The sequence below is a fragment of the Passer montanus genome, unplaced genomic scaffold (genome assembly GCF_014805655.1).
Source record: "Passer montanus isolate IOZ18808 unplaced genomic scaffold, ASM1480565v1 scaffold30, whole genome shotgun sequence".
Taxonomy (NCBI): Eukaryota; Metazoa; Chordata; class Aves; order Passeriformes; family Passeridae; genus Passer; species Passer montanus.
This window is the reverse complement of record NW_024367708.1, coordinates 4588113-4614217: the sequence shown is the minus strand read 5'-3', so window position 1 is coordinate 4614217 and position 26105 is coordinate 4588113. Positions and strand designations below refer to the sequence as shown.

The window sequence follows — 26105 nt, the reverse complement described above, 5'->3', positions numbered from 1 at the left end:
AAGTAATTTAAACTCTATTCCACTCTGAGCTCCATTCTTAGCATTCCATTCTTCTGCTGTCTGACAGTCTGAACCAGGTTAGAACCAGACTTTAGGGTTAATCTGAAACCCCTTAATAGGGTAATACCTCAATTTGCCTTAATTCCAAATGGAGTCAATCTGTCAGAAAACAAGAAAATCTGCACACTGTCAGCTGATCTTGGAGATGCAGTGTTTATATGTACATGACACTAAAGCATGCTTGTCTTACCAATACTAATGGGATACACAGTCTAATATTTGACTACTGTTATATAAGTGGGCTGGAGTTTGGTCCATATTTTCACTTCTTTCCAATATCAGAATTCCTGGTAATCATAAACAGACATTCAAAGGCAAGCAATAAACAGTGTACACTGCAAATGTGCATACAGAAATCATACTTTAAAGAACAGTTACAGGTAAATTGCTTCAGGGCATCCAGAGTGTTAGCTATTCCATATGTACTCCTCAAAAGACACCATGAGTACGGGTTAGGAATCTTCAATAAAAACTGCAGAATTACTATCCTGAAAGCAACATAAAGCGTAAGGGTTTCAGGAGTTAAAGCTTGTGATTTGCAGTGCAAATCTCAGGGGTGAACTTGTGCTGGGAACCATCACAGTGACACAGGCTCTACTACATTATGATTACAAGTATTAAAACTTTTTCATCCAGTGAAAAAGCTCTTGAGGCATTGAGGTTCCCTAGGATCACTCTGCCACATGCTGAAAAGTATTTAAACGTTTGAAGTCTATTAATATCAAATCAAAGCACGTGCAGAACTTCCCTGCAGAAGGATACATGGAAAAAAATTCTTGCTGCCTGACAGAGCTGAAGGGCCAAACACTTCAAACTGCAATCGGTAATGAAGCAGTAGCCACATTACCTCAAAAAATGTCAATGACCTAAGCATTAAGTAAGTCAAGAATCTGATTGACTCAGACACATACACATTGAAAAACACTTCCTCATATCAGCTATCCAGTGACTATGCTGAGTAGGAAAACTGGTAATTCAGCAGTACTCCTGAGAGGGAGAAGACTGCTAAGAACTTTATTAGCTATATTTCCATTTACTGAATCTCCATTGTTACAGGATGCTGGGGATTTACTGTACAGATGATTCCAGTTGGCAAAAGCAACATAGGAAAAACATTCTGCAGCTTTCCCAGCTAGGAGGTTAAAAAAACCTTCTCAAATTAATCTCTGATTTGCTAGAATTTGAAGAGAAAGAATTATACTTACTTCCTGTTGATGTCTAAGCTTGTGTTATCTCCAAGTTCTTTGAAAACAGATCTTAAATTATGACTTTTCACTTCAGTTATTCTTCAGCTTGAAACCAACGGTCCTACTGATGGCAGGTATTGATTTACTCAACACTCCTATCACATGATGAATTTGATCAGTTATTCCCAAGTGAGGAGATCTCATTTTGCCTGTTTTTAGCAAATGATACAGGAATAGTGTCACCCCATCATTATTCATATAATGATTCTGAACTTACAGGCAGAGGACAGAATATGTTTTCTTCTTCTTAAGTTCCAGGGATATGGAAGTGTAAACTGTCCTCCAGAGTGAAGCTTAAGCCTTACATCAACAGATTACTGGAAATAAGTCCTTAGATGAGGTAAAAGGTCTCTGTCATGGGAATGAAGATTTTAGGAAGTTAAGATCAAAAACACTTTCACTCAAAATAGGACCTCCACCCAAGCTTCCTGTTTTTGTCAAGGAGCTCACAAACTCTTTCAAATTTTTTTTCTAAGTCTTTCTGGAATTTTTAATACTAGCTTTCCTTGTCAATGTTTTGGACCTTGCATGAAATGTTCCTCTTTAAAGCAGAGTAAACAAAAAATATTAGTGTCAAATTTGAGAATTACCATCAGTAAGAAAGTGGAAGTGACACCTTGGAGAAGCAAAGATAAAGCAGAAATCACAGTGTAGTTCTGGACCTTGTGCTCTATTCTTTGCTTCATGCTGAAAAAGACTAAGTATGATAATGTAGGACTGTGGATTGTAGGTGACATGCATGAATTTTCATAAAAATGGGAAACTGTCATTAGACTTGAGTGTTTTAATGTTCAGATGTGGAGATAAATACCTAGGGATACTAAAAAGATGTTACTTAGATGAATAGTGCTAAGATTTGAAATCCAATTGGCCATAGCAGGTTTTCTAACAGATGTCTGGGCTTTCAACAATGAAGGGCATTTTCCAAGGCTGCACTCAATATGTAAGGTAAGGAGAACAGTAAATTAGTCTTCACTCAGCTTTGTGACCAAGTCAGTAACAGTGTATGTGCAGAGCAGTATAAAGCTAGATCAGACTAATGCAAAAATACAATAAACTGTATACATAGTCTTAGATATAGCCAAAAGTAACCAGAGAGATTAGCTTGTTTGACCAACACAATGAAAATGACTTGTCTCAAATGTTGTTTGAATTAAATTATTTTTGTAGGAGTAAAGAGTATCTGCTTTGAGAGAAACAGTATTTTAAATATGTGTCAAATTGTAACCAGGGATTATTCTGATGTGGCCTGTGGCTTAAACAATTTTCTTTGAACTTTCAAGGGATATTCTCCCTTTAAGAATGATAAAACAGCATGAAGATAATTCAACAGTGCCTGTAAAACCAACACTGGGAAGACCTAGAATATTTAGCATTTTATCCCAATTTGAAATTGCTTCTTCAAAATAGAAGAAAATATTCTGTATGAAATCTCTCTGTTCCCTAGCCACAGGAACTAGGAACACAGGAACACAACAGAACTTGCCTGTTTATATAAAATATAATCTCTTTCTGAAAGCAAATGAAGTATTGGTTATTTGACACTTACCATGACACACATTATTATAAATTAATGAAGGAATAAAACTTTTTACAACTGCAGCTATCCTTCCCACCTATTATGGCTATTTTTTTGGTCAGTGACAAGAAGTACCTTTTCTGAGTTTCCTTGCTGCATTCTAAAGACTTCCTTGTAGGTTTGTGAAGTTAATGACTTTGAGAGAATTCAGAAGTTATTACTTCTATGCCACCTTAGGGGTTTAAAAAAATTCAGAATAATTATTTTTCTTATTTAGGCAAAGTCATTTGCACTTTTAGCATTGCAGGAAGTAAAACTGTCACCACACAAGTGCAATAGTGTGTGTCAGGACTTTCAGTCCATTAACCGCAACACCATTGTATCTGTGTCATTACCACTCTTGTGTTTCTAGAATTGTGGCATCACTACAGAGCATGCTACATAATATGGTACTTCTGTTTTATTGATACTTTTCTGTTATTTTCCAAATTTCCATTTACTCTATTATCTTATATTCTTGCTAAACATGACAATCAATCTCTCACGTGAATTATTCTCTGTAGCACATGGAATGTATTTAAAGACTCTGGCTGATCTTGTGAACATTAAAATAAGACAAATATGTCGCTTTGGCACAGTGAAGTCAGATAAAGGCCACAAAAGTTTGGATTATGCACAGACAACTCCCCTCTTCACCATTCATTGGTATGCTATCATTTACACACACTCTACAACATAAAATACAAACAATAAAAAAATTCCTGCAAATACATTTACTTAAAATGAGAAACACAATAATTAGGCACATGTGAAATTATTAAAGGCAGAGAACAAAACTATTTTGTTCATTCAGATATTGCAGATTTACTGAATTAGAACATAATCCTTGACAGTTTGTACAACCAATATGTACACTGCAAGTACCTTTAACTCCAGTTTAGTTTAAGGCATCTTAAATTGATTTTTTTTTTTACTTTGGCCTAAGATAACTACTGTGTGTTTTCCTGAAACACTACATTTCTCAGCTGTAACAGCATCTGTCATTCTTGGCGTGGAAGCAAGCTCTTGTATGAATGTGAGCAATCTTTTTTTGCTTCTTTAGAAATGCAGGGTATGTTCAACAACTGTACTATGGATCTATAGGAATCTAAAGCATGTGTTTAAAGTAATTCAATGCGTCTCTCAGATCATGATCAAATACAGCATGCAACACAATTAATAAAATAAACAGCAGACTGAAGTACTTGTACTCTTACAAAGACATAAAATATGACCATAAACTTTGTGGATAGGAAAGTAATTAAAGTATATAATAGAAGGAGAATTATAACTAGCACATTCACTTATTTTTTTTGTATTTAAGAAAGCATAATCTATTGCTGCTGCAAATGCTTTAGTATTATTCTCCTATTAATTTTCATTTCTCCAGATCTAGTGGCATTTACAGTTCTTATTTTGCATTTTTCAAATTAGTTCATGCTGCTTCAAACAAAAGGGAAATGCACAGCTTTGGACTGTCCAAAAGAATACTAAACAGCAAAATAAAGTTAAAAAAAAAGAAAAAAAGGAAAAAGAGAGACCATTTGACATTGAAAGGACTCAAGAAGAGAAAAGAATCCTTTCTACAGTACTATTTAAAGTAAGTTTCTTCCACTCTTTGTGTTTGAGAGTTTTGCTATGGAGTTTCAATAGCAAAATTTTCTATGTGTACCAAACAGACTGTGTTTAAAAGTATCTTTTTTCAAATATTATTTCTGTAAGTATTATTAGTTCTCAAGATATTATCATTATTAGCATGCAATTTCTGAAATTGTAATTTGAACAAAAATTCCAAAAAGGTCTTGAGCACAATTCATTGGTAGGAATAGAACTTACATTTTTCTGAAGACCTAGAAAACTATTTATAAGCATTAGTGTTGCATTGCCAAAACTATTTTTCTTTCATTTGAAACAATCACATTACAGTAATCTTTTTATTTCCTTATTTTAGGAGATTCTCCTTCATTATATTCTCTCCACAAACTGATACACAAACTTATTTTTAAGTTTGGAAAATATGGTTATATTTTTCAAACAAAATCAGTTTAGATTTTTTTTTGTTTTGTTTTTAAATGGTTAATTTCCTATTTTAGCATTAAAATGGGAGTAACAGAAAATTGCTACCTTCTAACCATCTTTAAGATCACTGAATTGATATGAAATGTGCACACATGCAAGATCAACAAAGAATCTCTTTTCACATTTACATACATAAAGTAATCTGACTGTCATTTTGTAGGAATGTACTTGTACATGAGTAAATGCTCTGAGAGTTTGCATTATGAATCATGCATTATAGTTTGTACTGCTGGCATCTTGGCATCAATTTGAATATACAAGGATTTATTTTGCAGGCTGGTAACTGGAGTAGGAAGGCCAATACAAGTAAGCATAAAAGCTGCTTGAATTGCAAACATTACGGAAAGATAACAAGTACTAATATGATGAGAGAATTTCAGTATTTAAGTGATGCTTAAGCATGTCTATTCACTTCACACATGAGCTATAACACATAAATAAAATCTTAGCGTGCAGCAGGCAAGTGAAAGTTAAGGACATTATTTGAACTGTAACACAAATTTATACTATTCTCTTCCTTAAACCCAGAGTGCAGTAACAGAGCATTCTTACAGATCAAATATTTTCTGTTTACAAGACACAAAAAGACAGACCGTATGATTAGTAATTAGCAAAAGAAATATGCCTAAAATCTATGTATTTTTAAAAGACAAAAAAAAAAAGAATACTTAACATTTCCATAAAATTTTAATCTGGTATCTGCTAAATAAAGTGCACAGAAAAGTTAAAACAAGGCAAGTAAAACAATTACAGAGAAATCAGTGTAATTTGCTTTATGATTTTTCATAACTAATACAGGAAAAAAAATTGCCTTGACAGGTTTGTATGGTTAAACTGTTAAATGATAAGAACAAAGAAACAACTTGTACTTTTCACAAATATTATTTTCCCCCCACAACTCAGTAATGCAAGTTCAAAAGGATTAGCATCTTACACCAGAACTAAAATTACAACTTTTGAAACCTACTTCCTTTCCTTTTTTAGCAATTCCATTTTTTTATCCTATTGACACAACATGGAAGAGCTGAAGATCTGAAATGTTGATTAAAAAACATATTTGAGGAATGATAATTCAGACATTTGCAGCTCCTTTTAAGTGTACTCAGCACAGGTTCATTTCAGTGAGCTGTGTCTCAAGTTAAGTATTTGCAGCAAAAATGACTGCGCATCTTCTAGTGATGTGCTTCTCTGTAATGACAGAGTATGATTCTCACAGAACAATAATAATGTAGCATAATCACAAAACTAGTAACAATGTATATATGGATGGAAGACTCAGAGCAGGGCTAGGAAACTTAACTGTTCATCCAGACTCCTACAAGACAGAACACACTGAGGAGAAGGATCTAGATTTGTTACATGAGACTAGGATAACTAAACTACTAACATGACCCAGCTATGCAAAACACACAAAGTTCCAGGAATCACTCAGGTACATCTAGTGGAAATTATGGTATCATATGAGATAGAGCAGGAAATTATCTGACACATTATTCAGAATTCCAGTTATCTGTGTTAAAGTGAGGTCAGGATTAAGAGAAATGGTACTCAGATGTCCAAGAGAACAAGGAATCTATCCCATGAGAAATCAAATAAGCTACAATCTAGAAAAACAAAGTCTGACTAAGATTTTAAGAGGAGAAAACAATAGATAAATTTGACTAATGCTATCATCGGAACAATGTGATATAAACCAGGAGAAAATAATCTTGAAACGGAAATTAAAACCCCATCTGAACATAACAACTAGAATGTCTTCCACTAGGAACAGTACAGTTCAGCATTTAATTTCTGAAAAGATGGTTACATGAAATAACAAAATAATCAATTATCCAAAAGCTTATTCTAAAAATTATGTTTATAAACCTTATAGGTAACTATTATATTGCCAATATCCACATTTGTAGAGTTTTTGCGTTTTTTTTTTCATTTAATAATGGAAAAATAAGTACAAAAAGGACAATGATATAGCCAGAGGATTCTGAAAGTTATATTCTAATTGCATTTATATAATATTTTGAGAATTTGTTTGCTTGACTTTCACCAAAAAGTCACAAACTTCTTCATTTTCCCTCTTGTGGCATTTTGCTAAACCCATTCATCATGTATATCAAGACTTGTTGTCAATAGTTCTGGACAAACTGACATAACTTCCAGGTAATACCAAAACCTGATTAAATAACTGGGGAGACTGAGAGGGAAAGGACAAGGGTCTTACACTTTCTGGGGGAGTGCTCAAATCATGTTACAAAAGAAGCACAGCTTAGCCATTACCTCTTCTTCTAACAGTGTTCTGGAGTGAACTCAATGATCTTGAATGAGTTAGGCATGTTCTAATAAAAACAGGCCCTTCAGGGACTTGAACCGAGTTCAAGCACCTCCTACCCGTATCAAAATAAGCACTTAGCTTTCCAAACCAGGAGACTTCCGAGCATGCACAAGGACCTCTACCTAAACGTGCTCCAACTTGGAATGATTTTAAGTGCCTCTGAGGTTAGGTGGTGCTTGAGAACAGGAGGTACTGGTAAGACTTCACTGGAATCTAGTCAGGGAAAATCTACCCCCAGATATCACTATGACAACCAGTTGGAAAGTCATTAATGTATGCAAAACCTGTACTTATCAACCAACATTTTGAGTAAAGTTTGGGGATTGGCCCAGCTGGATCCCAGGTGCCCACCAAAACCACTCAATCTCTCTGCATCCGGACAGGGCAGAAGAAATATAATGAAAGACTCATGGGTCAAGATAAGGACAGGCAGAGATAATTCCCCAGTTACCGTCATGGGCAAAACAGACTCAACTTGGGGAAAAATTCATTTATTACCAATCAAATCAGAAAAGGGTAATGAGAAACAAAACCAAATCCTAAAATGAACTACATTCCCCCCATCCCTCCCTTCTTCAATTTATTTTTTTACTCCGAATTTTTTCTACACCCATCCTCCCAGTAGTACAGAAACACAGGGAATGGGGGCTGTGGTCAGGTCATCCCACATTCCTGCCAATCTTTCCTCCTTAGTGGAGGACTCTTCACACTCTTCCCTTCCCCCAGCAAGGAGACAGCCCTCCACAAACTTCTCCAGTGCGGGTCTTTCCTATGGCTGTAGTCCTTCAGGAACAGACTGCTCCAACATGGGTCCCTGTGAGGTCACAAGCCCTGACAGCAAACCTGCTCCACCATGGGCTTCCCACAGGGTCACAGCTTCCTTAGGGCAATCACCACCATGGGCAACAGGTAGATCTCTGCTCCACCACAGATATTTTCTGTCCTTTCTACCCTTTTCTCTAAAAAAAACCAAAACCAAATCCAAGTCTCCTCTTCATTTGGGTTTGGCAACTCTTTTTGAGTTACTGCAGGGTAGCTAAGACTGAAAATTTTGAAGGAGTATGGTATCTTCCTACCTTCTGTAGTTTCATTAATCAGGTCCAATCTTTTGTAAAATCACATATCCAGACCTATATTGATTGAATTTCTCTCAATCAAAATACTTCCAATCATGGAAGACTGCAGAGTTCATTAAAAAAAGGCCCCAAAAGCAGCATATAAGGCATATAGCACTTCATAATGAAAACATTCGATTTTTTGACCAGCCTTTGAGAAACACTTAAAGGTTTCACAATTCTGCATTGGAAGAGGACTGAGTAAGACGGATGGTAGAACATAAAAGCTCCAAAACCCATGAATTTCTGAAAAGAGTCTATGCTGAACTCCTTTTACTCAGAAAAGCCATGTGGGACTTGAATTGTGTAGCTTCTGTTTACCTACACCTGAGCCTGTTGTGCAGACTCCCTTTATAAGTCAATGGAAAGAAACAGGTACCTTACAGACATGATTCCATCCCAGCACAGGCATTTAAAATTAGACAAGACTGGTGATAGCCACAGTAAACACTGTACTAAAATCCATGCTGCATTTTACTTACTTTGCTCAGAAACTAATATTTGAACTCATCCAAAGTCTAACAGTATATTACATTTTAAAAATGCTTCAAAAAATCACAAAATTCCAAAATAGTGGTATGAACAAAACTGAGATCTCTGAATATGATGTTCCAAGGTTTTCAGCGTTAGAATGGCAAGATGTTCACCTTGCACTGAACAAAATTCATATCAAAGTTACCATGAATTAGATTTACAGTTTTCATCTCTACAAATAGCTGTACAAAGGTAACTGGATGGGCAGAAACAAAGAATGCAGTCTGCCATCAGTCCCAACACACTGACTTCCACTTACCCAATCCCTTTAAGCAACTGTTTTGTCTTTGCCTGACTTAGACTGGGAAACTGCATCATGTATTTTATGGTCAGATTTTTTTGTTTTATCTCTTATTTATTTACACTATTCCCTTCCCCACCTCCCATCCTTACTCTTTTGCCTATCATCAATCCTCTGCAAGTTTCACAACATAGACATAAATGTAAGGAGAAAAATATTTTTGTCAGACAAAACAATTAAGATTCTCAATCCCCTAAACTAACTTCTTCCCCTCCTTCTTTCGGATTTTGTCCTTGATGAAAATTTACCATATTTAGGAACAGTCTGGGCAGGGGGGAAGCGGGGAGCAGGTGGAGAAGCGTTTTGAAACAGGTTTCCTTTATATTTTATATCACACAACTAAGCAAAAATGGATTCCAAGAAATCTTTTAATGAAGGACTTACCGATCCAAGTTTTAAATGTTTTCCGCATCTTCTTCTGAATCTAATAAAAAGCTACAGAAATTTTTAAGGGTGATAATTACAGTAAGACCTTACTGATAATATGGTGTTGCAACATGGACAATATACAGATGGTTAAAGTTGGAACAGAATAATCAGGGGGTTGCAAAGTTATCTGTACCATAACTGACAATACAGATGTTGCCAACAATTGAAAAATATTTAGGGTGGTATTCAAATCCACACTGCAGAAATGTGCATGTATCTAAGCACAGGCCTCACATGTGAGCAAAGTATCTAAGGTCCTGTTATATTAAATGTTCCAGATGCTAGGAAGCCAGGACAACGAAGCTAAAATATAAAATATTCTTTAAACAATAGATGTAACTTTCTCAGAAATGGAACACTGGTCATTTTGCATTGGGGATTTTGTTTGTTTAGGGTGGGTTTTTTGGTTGTTTTTTTTTTCCTTTTGAATCTAAACATGGTTGGTCTCCTCCATTTTCATCCGACACGCACTCCACTTCCATAACTCCTCAGTCCCTTTTAATCATACAAACTACTTAGTCTTGAGGTTTTTTCCAAGAGTTAAACTGTCAAGGTAGCATCAAGAAATATATTTAAATAGGGCATGGCACATATAATCTTAAACACATTAAATCACATTAAAGCAGAAGTGGCACTACATTCATTTTGAAAAAGTTATAAAATTGAAAAAAATTTAAAATAAAGTAGCATGAAAATTTCCAAAATTCAGTTAACATACTGAAGAAAGGTATTACTTGCCTGGCTAAAATATCCAATTAACAACATATTGTGTGTAGAACTTAAGGCTTTTCCACAAAAGTATTCTCCCTATTTTACAGGCTTGTTAAACCAAAACCTGCTAAAGGTGAGGAAAAAATCCCCCATCATGAACAAGCCAAACCAAAAGACCTCTGCAAAGGACTTCAGGTTTTATCACAAAAGACACTTTGCATTCTGAAAGGTCCATTCACAGTCTTCATTTTAGCAAAACACTCTTTGGAAGCAGTTTCTAAAACTAGATGTAACATTCATTTACATGTATCTGCCAAGTTTTTAAATGTTTTAGAAGCTAAACTAAAACATCTTGAAAATGACTCATTGTGGTACCAGAATACATACTGTAGGAAATAAGAACTCATTTACAAGTGGGAGAAATACACTCACACTTCATCTGTGGGAATTCACTAGACTTCCCTTCCAGTAAACATTATATTTTAAAATAATCACGGAAAATATGTTCTTTTAACTGCAGTTTATGAAAAGATTTAGACAGCTGGCATAACAAAAGAGACCTACAAAGATAAATGTAAAACTGTCTTCAAAAACAATTAGTAATTCTGCCAAAAGATATCAATTTAGCAAAAAAAAAAAGATTCCAGCTTTTTTTCTTACACTAATGGTTAAACTAAAACTCTTTAATACAGTTGTTCAGTCTAAATAGATAACCATTTGTGACAAAGGACAAAAGGAAGATTTGATTACTCTACAAGGGAAGAAAATGCAGGTGGGGGGACAGCCCTGGCAGGCAAACAAATTACCATAAGGTAGCTCTTCTAACTTGGAGCATGTCAACTACTTTCGTAGATGTGCACATTTTAGTAATACAACTACTTTCAGGAAATGCAAAAAGGTTCTTTTCTTTGAAAAGAAGTCATCTGGCATGGAGAAAATAAACCTGAAATGTACTCCATCTATCTATGCATGTAGAATACTTTGAAAACAGAAAAATAGACTCTGACACAGAAAATTAGACCCAGATTTCATAACTTGTGACTGGGAACAGTGTCATAAAGGACAAACCTAAAATCAAAAAACCCAGCCTCACTAGCTTCTATAAACTAATGGTCTGTAAAAACAAAAATGTTCTAGAGGAACATGCAACAGACAATAAAAACACAGTATTTCCTCACCTGCTTTTAGGTCTAAAAATCTTAAAAATTAGTTATTAATAAAGGCTCCATTACACCTAAACTGGGCATTTCACAGGGTTACAGGATTATCATTAATCACACTTTGGATTTCCTTTACTGTTCCAAGAAACCCTCTATCACCAGTGTACTCAGAGACTGAGCAGCCAGTTAATCACCTGAAGCAAGCAGCCTATAAAGACAAGGGAAGGACTATGGTTTCTAATTATTTTCAACTACTTACAGTACCATTTTGCATAAATAAAACCTTTTCCCCTTTCCATAGTGTTTTGAGTGGGACAAATTCTTTCACTCTCTATAACCCACAACCAATTCTAGTGACCTCAGCAATGTATCTGAGGTAAAATGGGAAGATTTAGCTTTTTGAAGCATTTTGAAACTTATGATCTTGATTATATTTCTGGAATGGAAACACTAAAGATCTTAGAAGAATCAGAACAAACATTAAGCTTAATTTCAGAAGGGATGAATCAGTGCACTTCCGTATCAGTTTATCCATGGTAACATTTTCCACAAAACAATTAAAATATCTATGAAAACAATTCCAGATGACAAATTCCACATCAAAGCTTACATTAGATTATATACATACACACGCAGTAGTATTTATATTAAAATGTTAGCCAAGAGCTGCAGCATTTTGACAACATATCCAATGTTCAAATTTTACAAGAGATGTACAAATAGGCTTGTAAGTACAAGTAAGTACACTTTACATGTCTATTATGAAATCCAACATTTCATATAAAGACTAAGTGCCTGACAGGTATAAGCGTTTTATGTAGTGCCCAAGCTTCATCTCAAAGGAACCTATTTCTAGTTACATTTATTCCTACAACTATACTGCCACTTGATGGAAAAATTTTACTTCCTCTTAAGAGAAAGTTTCTCAATTTTGTTAATTCCATTGGTATGAAGCTGCATAAACTATGGCAATTTTTTTTGCTGCTGGAGTACCTCAGAGGGACACGCACACAGAGTCTGTACCTTCTCCACACTTGATGACTGCAGCCACATCTTGACTTGGCAACATTTGTTTATTTGCTAATGCAAAAACCCAGTATTAAACAGGGCTCACAAGAAAGGGTTGGCAATATGGACACATGAACAGAATCTGTATGGATTGTGCCCAATGGTAAGAACTAAAAGAGCCCTTTACTGATAGTTGCAAAGCCTCTTGATGTAGTGTTTCATATGTACCTTTCCATTCCATCCTGGCTGGGTTTATTCAGTGCCCAGGTTCTTTGTACTTACTCCTCTCACCACTCCTCCCAGAGACAAATCCTCTCCCTAATCACCAGCAGCCATCCTCTGGAAGAGACCAGTATATTTGCCTTCACATTGTGCTCCCCTTGAAGGCCCATCCAGAACAAATGTTCCATCTCCTACTGAAGAGCCTACTGGTCTTGCTAAGGTTCCAAGTTACTTTTTTTTTTTTTTTTTTTTTAAATCTAAACCAGCTTCTCCTCACTGATATCATAAACAGTACCACCCTATTGGTACCCCCATGATTCAAATGTCATGTCACTGCTAAGTGTCACTATGGGTAAATGATGTTTGGTAAAAATGTTCTGGTATCTCACACTGCCACCCCTACGGCTACCCAGATCAAGTTATTCCTTAGGAAGCCTTGAACTCTGGCTTACTATGCCGGGAACATTAATTGCCCATGCATTTTGCTGGTTTCACAGAATACACTCACACTTACCCATGCAGTCATACAAGTAGGCATAACTGTGTCTTGAGATCATTCAGCTAGAAACACAAATAGCTGTAAAAATTACCTAAATAGCTTTGCACTGAGTAAACTGAAGGACATGGCCTTCCCACTATCCAATATGTGATGCAATACTTCAACACTGAACACATACAATTTAAAAAAAAATTTACTGGTGTCCCCGAATGTAAACAACTCTCTGAGTCAACTGTGACAAAGTCTGGGATACATTCTTGAAGCAATCTTATCTGGAAACAAGAACATACAAAAGGGAAATCAGGCCCCGAATCCCGGTCTTTCCGTTCTTTCCTCCTCAAGACACTGGTCACCAGACATGCCAATCTTATGAAGAGAGAAAGCAACAAAATAGCTGCCAAGGACTTGCATGGCTGTTCCATCAGCTGTGAAGAGTGGACTCACCAGCTGCGAGCAGTACACATAAGTATTATACATCACTCTCTTTTGGGAAGTCCTTGATGTGATTAATTAGGCATATTCAATGCCGGATGGACTAATGTCCAAGGCGAACAGCTCCTGGTGGTTTATGACATGAAAGTACCTTGGCTCACTGATGTACACTATTCTGGGTGCCTGTGAATGAACATACTATGACAGTCCTTAATTTACCCTCCATTCTTTATTCATTCATTTACAAATTATTTACCTATGCTCCATTCCAGAAGCACATACCACCATTTTTCCTATTTGTATGAAACGGATGTCACCACCATGGAAACAAGGACCAGTCTAATGCTTTCTTCAGTTATATCTAGCATTTTCTCAACAATTCCAATGTGATTCTGCAGAAGACAAACTCTAGCCAACACCCAGCTCAAAGCTCGCACTCATCACTGCTAAGTCTTCGTGTCAAATATTTCAGAATTTATGACAAGGTTTTAACATCACAAAGCCATAACTTCCCTCTCACACCACACAAGTACCTATTACACAACTGTTCTTCCAAAGTTTGCTATCTGGAAATGAGTATAGCATAACATGGTTTTCCACAAGGTAATCAGAATCCCTTTCCAGGGGGTAACCACAGACTGAAAAAGTAATAACAAGAAAATTACTATTAGAACATTGCTGGTTTTGTTAGTCTTAAATACAATATTACACAAATAGCCATAATTTGAAGATGAGAATTTTTGTACAGACACACAGAAAATACAGTATTCTTTCTTTGAAGAATTTAGCATTCGAATTTGCATTTTAATACACTGTTTTGGTAAACATACACAACTAACATTCCCTGGCTGTATTTATGGTCATGGTGTTATTTGTGACCTGTTTTTCTTCTGTATTGTAAGAAACATATATTTGGGAGTTTCCTATAAACAGGTTTTTTTCTCACGTGCCATTGAAGTGTTAATGCTTTGGGTTACTTAATGCTGGTAGGGACTTCACACAAACATTTAGTCCCTCAAGCCCAGATGGTTAGAGACACTTCAGGAACACATTATTTCCATAGATAACCTGATGTATGTAACAATCTTAGAAAAAATACTAAAGAACCAAATTAACAATTTCTTCAGATAAAAGCTTTCATTTGTATCTTGTCATTACATTCAGCATAATGTCCCCTTTCCAAACCGACCCAAAGCACATGCAGTAAAAAGGCTGGGAAGCTCCCCTGTGTTTCATAGCTCCTGTTCTACATAGAATGGCTGCAGTGTATCACACAAAAGGCATATGTAGCTTGATAAAGCTGGCTACAACTGCAGCCAAAATTGTCTTTTGAGAAAATCAAGAAAAACATCTGCATTTTCTGTATTTCTCCCTAATCGTCTGCCCCTAGTGTTCAACTACTTCTCACTTGAGCATCTTCTGAAAGACGATGTGCTTTCTATCTGTAAAGGGATTCTCAAATTTATCTTGAGCTTTTCCAGTGTCATTTTGAACCCACGTAAAATTTAGTATCTGAAACATAATTGGGTAATGAGTTACAAAGGATCCCTACTTGATCTTCCTGGCAGTGCTCACCATTAATGAGAAGCTTGGCGCAGTGAGTCACAAAAATGGGTGTGTACCCGAGGAATACTGACAACCATAGAAAAATCATGGACTGCAGTGGATATTTCAACCCAGTAATTAAAGAAATATATATATAAACAGCAGCAGAACCCTTATAATGCAGAATCCCTCTTTGAAAGAATTTGCAAATGCTTTTGAATTGGTTCTCAAAGGACATGATATATTTCAACCTTTCCAGGCTAGCAAAAATACCCTAAGGACTTGAAAGATTGAGTAAATAAATAGTTTCTTAGGTACTCCGAATAGCCATTGCACCACTTTAACAATTTGCCTCTACTAATAGTAATATTTTAAGATTAAAACATTTTGGCTAGCAGGAAATAAGAAGTAAAATGAGAATGAGAAGGTTTATGGAAAATCTTTATGATATGATGGTATGTTGGTATTACAACTTTTCCAAAGCATCCCTCAGAGGCTGAAAGTATTTTGTGAGAACTATTTCTTATGAGCTGGGGCAAGAGCAACTGAAATAAAAGATATTTAGAGCTGTAAATATAATCATTAAACATTCCTTGCACAGTAAGAGAACAAACTTCAAAGCCTGTGTTCCAGATGTAATGAAGCTCAGAAAGGTCAGACATCAGACTAACTTAGCATTCCTGTGGGTCTTGATGCAGATAATTCTTCAACATCAAGACAGTTACAGTTATGAAGTGACTGGTTACAGGACTCAAAACATTCATTCTGCAAGAACACTATCTTAAGCTAAGAATGTAAAATTTTAAGATCCTGATTAGGAATCTAAGAAAAAAAAACAACTAGGCATGCTTTAACAAGTGTGCAGCCTTCCCAACACTATTATTCATCTATTTCATCAAATCAGTTAAGTAGGTTTCCTCCTTCTGTTTATTAAAATGCATCCCATTTCAACTTTACTTACATTAAGATATAAAGTTCAAATAAACATACCCTCAGAAGAAAAGGAAGAAAGTAGGAGCCTCCCTAGTCATTTCAGTAGAAATACAGGACACATACACTTTTCTGTTATGGATTTCAGTGCTGCTTCTACAGCTTGGAAACAACCTAGACTTCATCACCTGGGAAATGGACTTTTTCTTTGCTTCTCCATCATGTTATTGCTCTTGGTTCTTTCACAGACTTCTTTGCATTGATTCAGAATTTCCAAGAGGGTGGCTTTCAGCAATTTCCATTACATTCATGAATTTCACCCTTTTAGCTGTACCTCGTATTTAACTTTCTCATCAGGAGAACAAGAGGAAGGTTGTTTTATGGGAAATGTGGAATAGTTACTTTGGCTAGGGCTGAACTCTAAACAAGGTCTAATAATGCCATTGAAGGGCTTGGCTTTATTCTGATAGAAATTCTAAGTGTTAAAAAATTATGCATACACATAATACAATAGAACACATAAATGAATACAGAAGCATCAAATTATTATTAGCAGAAAAGCATTTTAGAAAGCATAAACAGAGTTAATTGAAACTGCAGATTTAAAGTGGTAGTGATTTTCAAGACCCACAGAGGTCCTCAATTCAAGGGATTACAAAACACCCCGCATACAAACCTAGCAGTCATGTGCAGGGAGTATCAAGTTCTGACAGTAGTTTTTATCACAGAGTAATGGCAGCTTTGCCCAAGAACTATTTTGGCCAGCAGCCTTCAGTATGGATTTAAAAAAATTCATTATTGAAATCTTCATTTGATATAAATATTCTTGAAGAGATATACACCCCTATTTAAATATTAGTAGTAACTCCAGCACATACAGACACTGAGTTAGTAATTTTAATATTAGAATCCTGTCACTGCAGTCAGCAGCATCCAGATTACAAAAAAGATGTTATCAGAAGGGGAAAATAATTAGTTTTAATGTTTCTGTTAATAATAAAAGTATAATGTAATAAATGAAAATCCAATTATGAGATTCCTGCATGCTCCACAGAGATTCTAAAAGTATTCTAACATTTATTCAGGAAATTCATCCAATTATCTTCTCACCTAAGATAGTCTTCTAGGCTTGTGTGCAATTAATAAGAAGATATAGGGATCTTAATTTCATCTTACTCAAAAACCCATTTGATGAACAGAATTGATCCTCTCTCTCCATCACCTAAAAAGTTTAAGACAGATGACTAGCAATAGATAGCATCTGATAAATTCTAAAATATACCACAATTATGAAGAACAAAAAAAAAAATACGGATAAAAGATTCAAGTGAAAAAGACTACAGCAAGACTAAAATAAGTCTCTAAGTTGTATAGTCATCTTGAAGCTGACTGGAAAGAAAAGCAATAAATCTGTAAATACAAACATGCGGACAACTTTTTGCATACTTTTATTAACCTATGTGGCAGAGACAAATGCTGTCAAGAAATGTAAATGATCTTTATTCTATTTTGGTTTTTATTTGAGAAAAGCATTTCCAAGCAGAAACAATAGAAATACTCCTAAAGTTATTTTTAGCTGTAGCAGATCATCCATTATAAATTCAGTAATCTTTACAAACTGATCTATGTACATCAATCCAGAAATGTTTAAATAATAATACTACAAAATACTTTGAAATCTTTATAGAACAAACCTAAGGATCTAAACAATTTCTGTAGTCATTACCCTGATTTAACACAAATATAGAATCATGGTTTAAAATTCATCTTCTGTGTATCTGTGTATATGCAAATAAGAAAGAAAAAAAGGACATAATTTAAAATATCCTACTACCTAATGAACAGAGGCAGGAATTTAAACTAGCTTTTACAAAACCAAGGGTTTTTATGAATAGTGTCCACTGCAAAGTTGAAGGAACACCACTGCCATAACACAATTTCCTTGAATACTCTTTCTGTTTACTGCGTATCTATTTTGTTTCTCTTAATTATTCTACACTTCTCACTTTATCATTACAAAAAATAGGAAAAATACAAGTACATGATGTGAGGAGCATTTTTTTCCTCACTAAGAAAAAAAAGGTTTTGTACGAATTTCCCTTGCGCTCCCAATAATTCTAGAATTTTTAAACCAGTTTCCACTGATATAGGTGAGTACTGGAAAATGACATTATATTCCTTTTTGAAGAAATTTAAGGAATTTGACTTTCAAGGAAGTCAACAATCAAAGGCAAGAGATGGTTCTTGTAGATGAAGTGCTCTAGCATGAGTTCACACCATGTTAGACCTCCGAGTCCACTTTAACAAAAGAAACCATTTAAGTTTGATGTTGCACATAATAGGAGACGAGGCACCTTTTCAGGAAAAAGCCCAATAACACAACACAGTGTACTTCTACTTTTTTGGCGTTGGTTTTTTGCGTTTTTTTGCTGTTGGCGTTTTGGTGGGTTGGATATTTTTCTTTTGGAAAGGAGAAGTAACAGATTAACAGTCAACAGCTTGAAAATAACACTCCAGGAGTGTTCAAAAGAAGGAAAAGCTGGAACATATTTAGCACCTGCACTTAACCGTGTTGATGACAGAGCTGTTACAGAATTGCTCTGCTTATTCTACCCCTAGACAATTTCAACTGAGGTAATACAGCTTTGAAATTAGAAAAAAGTCTTAAGTCACATTACCAACAACAAGTGAAAATGTTTCCCTTGGGTCATATTTTTTTTTAAAATATGTGTGACATTGACAAGACTTTAATCCAAAAATATCCAGTAATTTAAGGTTGTAGACATTGTCACAGGTAAATGAAACATGGATTCTCAGACAGAAATTACAGATGTATAATGGCAAAGAGAGCAACAAAACTTACATCCTGACATTACAGTGGTCTACTTTTAAGGTTGAAACAGCAGATCCTTTCTCAATATAACTTTTTCATGAATATTATCACTTTGGTATTTTCTTGGCATTTGGAAATAGCAGTTCACAGAAAACTATCACAAACAAGAGTAAAAAAAAAAAAGAAAAAAAACCCTGCACTCTGACTAGAAAACTGGGTATTAGTTACACTTCTGATCACAAGATTTGCCAGGGGCTTTATTTAACCACCATTCAGGCCAGTCAACATTCCACATAGTTCTGAAGCTTTCAAACATGTTTGTTTATACAGATTATGATACCAGTGGTAACTACGATGAGTCACCTTGTCTTTACTAAAGTAGAACAAGTTGTTATAATCACTTAAATACAGAACTGGACAACACAGGTATTCCTTTTTCATTTTAGAGGTTTCTGGTGATATTAAGAAAATTTCTTTGTTCCACAGAACTGTCACATGTGAGTCCACAGTAAACTCAGAACTTGGGAGTCTTTCAAGTTATTTCTACCATCTCAACATACCAGTTAGTTACTTGGCACTTCACTTAGGTAGATGATTTGGAATGTGGAGAAAGTCACAGTCTTGACACCTGTTATGTGGTTAGAAGCGAGGTACTTTTAAAGAGAGACACCAACATTTCAAAAAAGGCTAGTATGATTTTCCATGTTCCCAAGCAGAAAATAATCTTCTGAGGAGTGATCTACTTCTTAGAACTCCAAAACCCAGCATTAATCAACTTATTAATCTATTTAACATGACGAAATGAGAGTTTTACTTAACAGGAGGGCTTATCATTAGAAAAAGCTATAAGAGCACAGAGGCATAAGTGTATCAAATAAGATTCCTGTTTCTAATTGCAGTGAGACATCTCTCCTCAAAATAAAGAAACAGTATGAAAAAAGGACACATATGACTGGGAATACAGCTGGACAGAAAAGTATTTTCTCCACAGTTCTTAAGCTTAAAAATAAATATAGAAGAATTGCAAAGTTAGTATTTTTATTAAGTAAAAGGGCAAACTCAAATTATGGTATGCCAGAGTGATTTTCAAGAGGAGCTTCCAGTTACATATGAAATCCCCATCTCTCAGTAAATCTTACCACAGTAGAAGGCAGGAGTCTCATTAGAAAAAAACCCATGTTGACTCACATTAGCATTTTATTTTAACCCAGGAGATCAGTTTTGAACCAAGTTTCCTAGCCCTCTCTATTCAAACAGCTTTGATTTCTGCATTGTGGAACCATCACCTCAGAGACTGCAAACTGAATTCCTTTGGAGAACCCAACAACCCCTCCAATGTGCTCTAACCACTAAAAGGCATTCCGCACCCTTGGGCCCATTCAGCTGAAGAACAAATCTGAAGTCAAGCCCCTTACACCCACTGTGGATATCAAGTCCTCTGACCCATCTCTTTTATTCTAGACGTAGCCCTATTGTTTGACATCATCAGTTAGAAATCACATTTTTTCAATCCTTAAAAAATGCTATTTCTTCAACAGTATCACTACTGCAATTTAGGAGTTACACATAAAAATCAAAAGCTTTAATAAATTTGTTCCTATGCTTAAGTTAACAACATTTTAACTGTAGTTAAAAATTATTCAGGGGAAAGAAGGCTCATCTAGTACTTCCTTTGAGTAGATGACTAGGTAGCACAGTCACTTAATGAATTGATCTCTTCATTATAGAAAAAAAAATTGTATTAAATAATGAATTAAATCCAAAACTAAAGACACATGACAAACTTAACCTGAACAACTTTGATTATTGTCCATAGTTTTACCTTACCTCATAGTTTACCCACAGCCTATTTTCTATGTTTACAAAAAGTAAGGAAAAGGCATTACAGAACATAAAGACTGCTTGTAAACAGGCAAAAAATCACCTATAGTTTCTTTCTCCATTGAATGGAAATGTACATTGGTATAGACAATATATTCTACACATGGAGTATAAAAGACTGCGAAGAGACAGTAGTAAGAAGAGAAACATGTAGCAAACATAATTGTTCATGACTACTGCCCTCTATCTAAACTTCATAAAAACTATTAATTGAAGTCATCTTACAAGACAATTTTCTACTTTCAACTAAAGAAAAAACCCCACAAACAGGTTCAGAGTTTGACCACTGCTACTTTACAGTATAAAATTGACATTCTTGCTATGAAATGAATGTTTGCTTGTCTCTGTAGTATGATAGGAGAAATACCAAACTTTGATCTTATTACTGCAGTGAAAATGGAAAGAACTTACTGCAAGAATTAAGTCTGCAACTTCATTTAAATGAAGAGGTTGTAATTCAATTTGTTCTTTCTAAGCAGAAAGTTAATCATTCCTCCTACCCAGACCTCCACTGTTATATCTTTAGATTTTTGTATGTATTTTAAAAACACTTACTGTTCTAAGAGTTGATCGTATTTTCTTAAAGATTCCTTTTCAGCAGTAACTGCTCTCTCTTTTTCTGCAACAGCATTATCTCGTGCTTCTCTCAAATTTCTGAAGGAAACAAACATTATTCTGTTAAGAATCTGTTGGAAACAAGATTGCTTTGCATCATTAATTGCTGCTCTCTGATCTGAATTTCAATGCTACCTTCTTCAACTCTCACAGAATCACAGAGGGGTCTATCTATTCACCTATTTATTACAGAGGCTTTACTTCAGGTTATTTTCATATATACCATAAAAGCTTCTAGTTCTGAAATTGTAAAAAACAATTATCAAATCACCTATTTACAGGTGGAAACATATAACTCTAATTATTCTAGAATACTAGAACTAAAAAAATTTTTTTGCAGGAATTAAATTAATTCCAATGATTTTCCTTGGTGCTTTGGGAATAACTTCAGGAATGCTGTCTGTCTAGCTGAGATGATGTACAACTTTTGATAGAGCAAGGAAAGTTTAGGTAATGATAGAAATCCTACTTTCACATGTAACTAATTGTCTAGTTACTGTGATGTATATGTTATTGCATATCACTGGAGTCTCCTTCTGGGTTTTATTGCTGGCAACATTTTTGACCTGCAAAGAACCATAAAATAAAATTTTATTACAATCAACTGATACTCCTTTTTTTATAACTAGGGATCAGTCAAGATGTTCAAACTACCTCAATTATTATTTGACCAACAGAAATGAGAAGAGCATGATAGTAAGAATAAAACATATAGTATTTGTGTTTAAAAATTGGAATTACTTATTAATAGTCTGTTATGCTGCAAGCAGGCTACAAATTAAGACTGCAGTAGACTGTAATGAGGGGAAGCACTGCTTAGATACTGTATATAAACTCAATCTCCAATATTTAGTGTAACAGAGCACCAGCCAATTTGCCAGAGCTCACTGTGGTTGTTGAGGATCAGACATCTCTGTTATGACTGTTTTTAAGCATTTACTCTACTGCTTGTTTGCTTCTATGAGGAACATTCACCAGCATTTGAAACATATTAGATGATCTTAAAGATTCCTTTCAATTTTGTTTTATCTCAAAGGAATCCTATTCATATGCTACAAATATGAGCAAATCCATGCACAGCTGCAAGGCAAGCTAAAACCATGGCTAGCAGCTATGACTAGGGGATTTCACTTCAACACCACATTCTTCATCTGAGCTGATCTGCTAATGTGGATGCAATCAACATCTTCCTACTGAAGTTTTTTTCCTCTCCCCACAACAACTTTCTGACTTAAGGCAAAGTGAAATTAAAGGCTCAGGAAAGTTTTGGAGAAAAGTGAAAAGTCAGGATACAAAGGAAAATAGAAAATTATTATGTTTATGTAAATGTTAACCTAGGTCATTGTATCACACTAAAGGTATATAATTTCTGGTTTAAAGACTATTTGTTAGAATAAATGTTATCAGCAGCACTTTTCTGAATTCAAAATAATTCATACAAACAGCAAACAGTTACTTAGAAAAAATTAACATCAGAATTATGTAGCAGTTAACTGGCTATTAGAGAAAGGTAACAAAATTTTCTTTAAAAATTGAGTTACTGGGCTATAGAATTTAGTGCAGAAATTCAGGGACTGACCTTAAGATTAGATTCTTTAGAAGTGACTCATACCAAATTATGGGAACATGGCAATACATTTTGTTAACAACATTAAGATCAAGCATATTATGTCTTACAGTAGGAGTCCAGAGCTGTATCCTTAAGACCAGAATAGTGCAGGTGGGATAAAAATGAAACAGTAGGAGAGATAGAGACTCATTTAGAGAATAAACTCTTTTGTTTAGCTGAACAAATAATCAATTGAAAATTCAGTAAGAGGAAAAGGACACAAGTGAGGGACTATTCAGCCAACAAGACCACAATCATAGATGTGATGTAACTTCTGTTGAAATGCTCTCTTTCTAGAGACAGGAGACACACATCAGTGACGCTGCCAGTTGTGTGATTGCCATTTCACAGGAGGTGAAGCACCTACATAAATGGCTGCACTGGGGCCTTATGAGGCATCTAGCCAGCCTATCACACAAGTGAAAATAACTTTCTGAAATGGGACTGAAATACTATCTAGAGAATCAAGAATGGGCATGGGGGGGGGAAAAAGGTGGGATGAAGACATGGGAGGCAGCAGCTCATGGGTGCCTTTATTAGGTTTTCAAACAAACCTCTTTGCAACTGTCATTTGTCGCACTTTGTCACATCCCTAAACTGGTCTAGAATGCACAAACTGGATTCCAGTTAGATTCGACCACATCAGAAAAGGTGCTTAGGGAAAGCATCTCACACGCTTTTACTAAACTGTGTTTGATCTATGGGAACAGACTACAGATAATTCAGTGTCAAATCTCTTGCAGACATTCACATGCCCTGTGAATTCACTCATGTTTGCTAATGCCCATGCTTACAACAACCATACAAGTGAAACTGATGCCAAAAAAATTGGGCATGAAAGCATCACCTTTTTATTAGTGGCCCCCTCCCATTTCAGTTTATTGAACTGATTCATCGAAGTGTAAAACATGCACCAATAAATTCAAAAGAACTATCAGGCTTGGCAAAGTGACAAAGAATATGAGCAACTGAATATTGGATTAGCTTAGCTGTAATACCATTCCATGCTTTGAGCAGGAGGATGAAACCAGCATCTTAACTTCATTTTCAGCCACAAACAGCATCTCATCACATTACACAAACTCACTGCAAATTGTTTTGCTCACAATTTGAGGTTCCATTCATCTTACTGTTGAGGCAGACTGCCTTACAGTGGATTTTTTAGTATTTTCTAGAAAGAACATATGCTAGAAAGCCTTATTTTAATTTTTTTTTTGCTAAACATATAGGCAAATCTAAGGGATTTGCATTTTAGAAGTAATTATTTCAAAATGAGGGAAAAAAACTTCTGTAAAGCAGTTCCACATACAAATGAAATATCTTTCAGTAGCTTTCTCAATGATATACAGACGCTTGTCAAATCTCCAAAGGAGTGCATGTTTAAATTCATACTTTGTAATTCAAAATACATTTGCATACAGGAAGTGGTGTGGACGTATATGTCTATTTTACTCACACTTGCAAAACTACACAATGATGTAACTGTTTTTTAATTAGAACCTTTCTGTTGACTGAAACACAGCAGAAGCCCTGTTCTTTTTCCACTCTTCCCAGCAGTAACAAAACTACCTATTAGAGGAACAGATGCTGATGCCACAAATATCTTTTTACTACTGTCATTTCCTTCTCCACACGACATCTACAGTGAAGTTATTAACCACTCCTCCCATTTTAAAGCAATAAAATGGGCAAAAAACAAGCTAAAACAGAAATTTGGTGCCAAAGGTCCAAATCCCTAAGTCCCGAAAAGGCCTATGCATGTGTATGTAATTCCATGGTATTGAATTAGATGGCACACATACAAACTCATCATGCAAGTCTTTGCAGGACAAGAATCATCTTCAAAAGACAATTTTACAATAATTTACAGGAAATCAATGTTTGGTTTTTTTTGAATACTGATACTCTAAAAAAACTCAATTAGATTTATTTCATACCAGCCTAAGTCTTATCTCTTTTGGGCTTTCCCTGCCTTATTTTCTGCATCAACACTTTCTCTTCTGGATTTCCAGCACAGTTTCAAGATTGTCCCTAGAGCATGACATGTAAAATGTCATCCAGTGTTAATTAACTAATGTTATACCTCTGAACAAACTTCAAACCACCAGATTTTAGAACATGAATTTTAATATTCCTTTTCAACTGATAATATTGACTGTCCATCATTTACTAATAAATATGACAACTTAAATATATAAACTTACTGTACAAGTATAATTTCATTTTAGTTTTTACAAGATTCCCATCAGTTTTACAACTGAGCTTAAGTTGTTACATTTTCAACACCTCTCAAAGAGTCAGTCAGCTAGGACCATAGCTAAGCACAAAACAGTGCTTGTCATTTCTTTCTCAATTAGGTTACTGCCTACACCTTACCTACCTGTTTTCACGTTCATACATCTCTTTTGAGGTGCTTCTTAGTTGCTCAATTTCTTGATTTGTTTTCAACCTTATTTGTTCCAGCTCTTCATGCAGTTTCTTTTCATATTCTGCTTTATAGTGGTCTCTGTAAATAAACATATTGCACTAGTCAAAACATCAAAACTTCAGGTACAGCTTTACAAGAGCAGAGTTCTTGATTTTACATTTTATTTCGATCTTTATTAATTTACCTCTCAATGACTTGAAATACTTATCAGCCTATGTTGCTATATAAACTAAATGAAAATCAACCAGAAATAAGTAATATTTAACTGTGAATGAACAGAAGTCTTTTACACACAGATTTAAATTTTTAAAGTTATTTAATATTGATTAATCACATAACATTAACATTCTTCAAGAACTTCTTTGTCAGTCTCTACACAAGTGCTTATATTAAGTAATCATTTAACTCCTCACTTTCTACTTCATTACTGGGTAAGGACTGACTAACTTATTGACTTGCAATGCTGCCATGACACTACAAGACTTCTTTGTGCACTATCTGCACCTCATATGAGGGGAAAAAACCATCACAAGAAACCATCACTGAAAATTAAATGGAGATTTGTGAAGTCAAAAACCCC

General features: G+C 35.2%; 1 protein-coding gene across 6 annotated transcripts in view; it reads right to left on the bottom strand.

The window, feature by feature from the left end:
* Positions 1 to 26105, bottom strand: part of PIBF1 (progesterone immunomodulatory binding factor 1) — a 108889-nt gene that overhangs the window by 56855 nt on the left and 25929 nt on the right. For all 6 annotated transcript variants that reach the window (XM_039714615.1, XM_039714614.1, XM_039714616.1 and 3 more), the window contains 2 exons: positions 25478 to 25603; positions 21429 to 21527 (listed from right to left, as the gene is read on the bottom strand). In XM_039714615.1, coding sequence (XP_039570549.1) covers positions 21429 to 21527; positions 25478 to 25603 — 225 coding nt within the window. The remainder of the gene's footprint in view (positions 1 to 21428; positions 21528 to 25477; positions 25604 to 26105) is intronic.